Here is a 4,182-nt window from a genome sequence, read left to right as displayed (position 1 = left end):
CCCGCCCCCTCGCCGGCCCAACGCGCCTGCGGGGCGCGCGCGTGCTCGCTAATCCCCCGCCTTCCGGCTCCGGCGCGACGCGCGCTCGTTGCTGCCGCCGCCGCGCCACCAGTGTCGGCGTCCCTCGGGAGCCTCCATTTGCTCTCGGTGCAGTCTGGCCGCCAAGCTGCCAGGCTGGGAGCGATGCGTTCGGCCGGCGGACCCGCGTCCTCTGCGCCCAGCGGCCGCTCGCTGGCTGTCCGGCTGTGGCGGTGACACCGGGTTGCTGGCGTCCAGGCGGAACCCGGGCTCCGTCGCTGGAGGAAAAGCAGCCCGCCCTCCGCAGCTCGCCCGGCGGGGAGGCCCTCGCTCACACGGCTTCTCTCTGACCTCTTAATTTGAGGAGGTAGGCGATCCAGGTCCCCTTCGGTGCCCAGATAATCCTTAAGAATATTATTTGTCGTGTTCAGCCATCACAGTTGGTTGGAGGCGTTTATTTTCCCAACATAGTTGCAAGGTAGATGTGGTTAGTGCCAGTGACACTAATGCTGAAAATAAAATGTTTTTGGTATTTTTCTCTAGGTTTCAGAGGCTCCAAGTACCTATACAGTCGCACAGGAACTACTTCCTTTGGACCCTGGAGGATCGGCTTGCACCAGGATTATTGTAACATCCTCACCGTGCCTTCACCCTAGTCTCTACTCTGGGTCCTGATTTCCACCAATGAAGTTTTTTGGTGCTTTCTTTAATCATGTGCCACCACCTCTTGCCCACCTTTCTCCTTACCAGTAGCATAAGCCATTAGGTGTAAGTTTTTGTTGCGTTCGAGTACAGGGCTTCCTGCCTGTCCACTTTTACCTCCTTTGCACCTCACTTCTGTGCAGCTCACCTTAACTTGCTTATTACCATTTTCTTAAGCACTTCCCTGTGCAACCTGCACTAGTCCTTTGCGTAGAAGAGACAGCATTACTCAGAGTTCACTTCCTGAAAAAAACAACATAAGGAGTTAAGTTTTCTCATATTTTCCTGTATGTCAGATTTGCAAATCTTTTCTTAAGTTCTCTGTTTCCCTGACCATGTCCTAAAATACTCAACCCAAGTCTTCCTGGCTTTAGAAACTTTATCTGCACTGATGACAGAAGCTGAATATGCTGTAGGACCGTTTTAGAGATATTAGCAGTGCAGTATTGGTTCAATGTCTAGCCTTTAATAAGACTGCAAGTTTTAAAAACACTGTATAAGGAGAAAAAAGATAAGGTTAATTGATGCTATTCCTTATTATAGGAAGTATGTACATTTTAAAATCTGGGTGAAGAGACTTAGATTTTGTCTGCAAATTGGCCATCACATTAAGTCCTAGGGCACAGAGGAGCAATCTTAAATTCCATTTTATAGTCTCGCTATTCAAATCTTAAGTTGTTAATTATCTTCTAGTAATCACCTGAAATATCAGACACTTAAAATGTTGGGGAAACGTAAGCGTGTGGTATTGACAATTAAAGACAAACTTGACATCATTAAGAAACTTGAGGAAGGTATCTCTTTCAAAAAACTTTCTGTGGTATATGGAATTGGTGAGTCCACAGTTCGTGATATTAAAAAGAACAAAGAAAGGATTATAAACTATGCAAACAGCTCAGATCCCACAAGTGGTGTATCCAAACGTAAATCTATGAAGTCATCAACCTATGAGGAACTTGATAGAGTGATGATAGAGTGGTTTAACCAACAGAAGACAGATGGGGTTCCAGTGTCTGGAACTATTTGTGCAAAACAAGCAAAGTTTTTTTTTGATGCTTTGGGGATGGAAGGTGACTTTAATGCGTCATCTGGCTGGCTAACTCGATTCAAACAGCGCCATGGTATCCCAAAGGCTGCTGGTAAAGGAACAAAACTAAAAGGAGATGAAACTGCTGCCAGTGAATTTTGTGGTAACTTTCAGGAATATGTAGAGAGAGAGAATCTGCAACCAGAGCAGATTTATGGTGCTGATCAAACTGGGTTGTTCTGGAAGTGTTTACCATCAAGGACATTAGTTCTTGACACTGAGCAAAATACATCTGAGTATAGATCAAGCAGAGAGAGAATCATTATAATGTGTTGTGCAAATGCCACAGGTTTACACAAACTTAACCTTTGTGTTGTAGGGAAAGCAAAGAAACCCCGTGCATTCAAAGGAACTGATCTTTCAAACCTTCCTGTCTCTTATTTCAGTCAAAAAGGTGCATGGATAGAGCAATCTGTTTTCAGACAGTGGTTTGATAAATATTTTGTGCCACAGGTACAGAAGCATTTGAGATCCAAAGGTCTTCTAGAAAAAGCAGTGCTTCTTTTAGATTTCCCCCCAGTACATCCAAATGAAGAACTACTGAGTTCAGATGATGGCAGAATAGTTGTGAAGTATTTGCCACCAAATGTCACAAGTCTGATTCAACCAATGAGCCAGGGAGTTTTAGCTGCAGTAAAAAGATACTATCGAGCAGGACTTCTCCAGAAATACATGGATGAAGGAATTGACCCAAAAATGTTTTGGAAGAACTTGACCGTGTTGGATGCCATTTATGAGGTATCTAGGGCTTGGAACATGATAAAAGCAAGCACCATAACCAAAGCATGGAGAAAACTTTTCCCTGACAGTGAAGAAAATTCAGTAATGAACATTGATGAAAGAGCCATTTTAGCAGCTAACTTAGCAACAGTTTTACAGAATACAGAAGACTGTGAACATGTTAACATTGAGAATATTGATCAGTGGTTTGACTCCCAGAGTAATGACTCTAGCTGTCAGGTGCTGACAGACAATGAAGGTGCTGAGGACCATCCCAAGTCTGCTGAGCAGAAGCCCTCCAGTAAGACTGGAAAAGCAGAACTGAATCCTGAGAAGCACATTAGCCATAAAGCTGCACTTGAATGGACTGAAAATTTGCTGAATTATCTAGAGCAACAAGACGACATGCTTCTGTCTGATAAATTGGTGTTACGGAGGCTTCGGACCATAATAAGAAGAAAACAAAAGATCCAAAACAACAAAAATCATTCATAGTGCTCTTCGGTGTGTTTTTATGTTTGTGACTGTATCTGCAGTGGAACTTGCTTTCTTTGAAGTGCTGTGGATTCTAAGGCCAAATACATTTTATAAATGATTTTAGGATTAGGTGATTTTTGGATTACCTAAATCACAGCTCTTTAATGTTGACTCTGGTAACTGAGCATTAACATGGAACTTGTCTGTCTACTGTTTTTAATTTGTATTATACTAACTAGATTATAGGTACCTCAGGCCAGGGATCTGTGTCTGTTTTGTGCCTGAATTTCAGTGTGTAGTAAAAATCCATTGCACATTATAGGCACTCAATAAATTTTATTAAGTTGAATTTTTATAACTTTCTCTGAATTTCAATTTCTAAATTGAAATATGTGAGTGATAATTTTGCATTTTTTGATACTGAAAGTCTTAGAAGAGCTCAGCACAGGCTGTAAACTCTTAGAAGAGCTCAGCAAAGGTTGTGCTTTAGGATTAATTCTCTGTAGCTGCAGACAACTGAAGGACAATACCCTAAAACCTTAAATGTGGCTTTTTTTTTTTTTTTTTTAACTGTTTGGGCAGTTGGCAATTTAGATTGGCCATCTCTGAGGGAAGTTTAAAAAAAGAGAAAGAGAAAAAGGAAAGAAAAAAAAGAAAAGAGAGATAAGATTAAATATCTTCAGGGAAAGGGTGTAGCTTTTAATTTCATTCCATCTCACAGTAGGAAACCTTCCTTCATAGTTGTGGAATGAAGTGTTTTAGAGAAATTTGCTTTCTTAAATGATTGCAATTAGAAGAGATGAGGATTACATTTTATTTGTCATTTTGTTTCTTTACAGATTGTCAGTTTTTAATAAGCTATTTGACATTTGTCATTTCAAAGCATACAAAGTATGTCAGTGCTTTCCTATAATGCATTCTTCATAATACTGAAAATATATGCATATACATAGTTTTTGGAACCAGCACATGGTCAGTGGACTAATATCTGGAAGAAGAAAAAGGCACTGTAGAAGATCATAGGTGGCTGTGTGACCATGGGCAAGATACCTAACCTGTCATCTGTAAAATTGGAATGATGCCTGCTGGCCTCTGAGAGGGTTCATGAGTTAATATATGGCGTTTAAGGGCTTAGAACAGAGTACCACACCTTGAGTATTAATTACTGTTACTCCATT

The 4,182-nt window shown here is 41.4% G+C and overlaps 1 protein-coding gene across 1 annotated transcript; it reads left to right on the top strand.

The window, feature by feature from the left end:
- Nucleotides 1-36: 36 nt before the first annotated feature.
- Nucleotides 37-4,176, top strand: Tigd2 (tigger transposable element derived 2). Its single transcript, XM_004646577.2, has 2 exons — nt 37-385; nt 562-4,176. Exon 2 carries the CDS (start codon nt 1,442-1,444, stop codon nt 3,020-3,022), a length of 1,581 nt encoding a protein of 526 aa, XP_004646634.1. The 5' UTR covers nt 37-385; nt 562-1,441; the 3' UTR covers nt 3,023-4,176.
- The last annotated feature ends 6 nt before the right edge of the window (nt 4,177-4,182 follow it).

Source organism: Octodon degus, unplaced genomic scaffold (assembly GCF_000260255.1).
Source record: "Octodon degus isolate 3935 unplaced genomic scaffold, OctDeg1.0 scaffold00272, whole genome shotgun sequence".
NCBI lineage: Eukaryota > Metazoa > Chordata > Mammalia > Rodentia > Octodontidae > Octodon > Octodon degus.
Note: the sequence above shows the minus strand (reverse complement) of the source record. Positions and strands in the feature narration are given on the sequence as shown.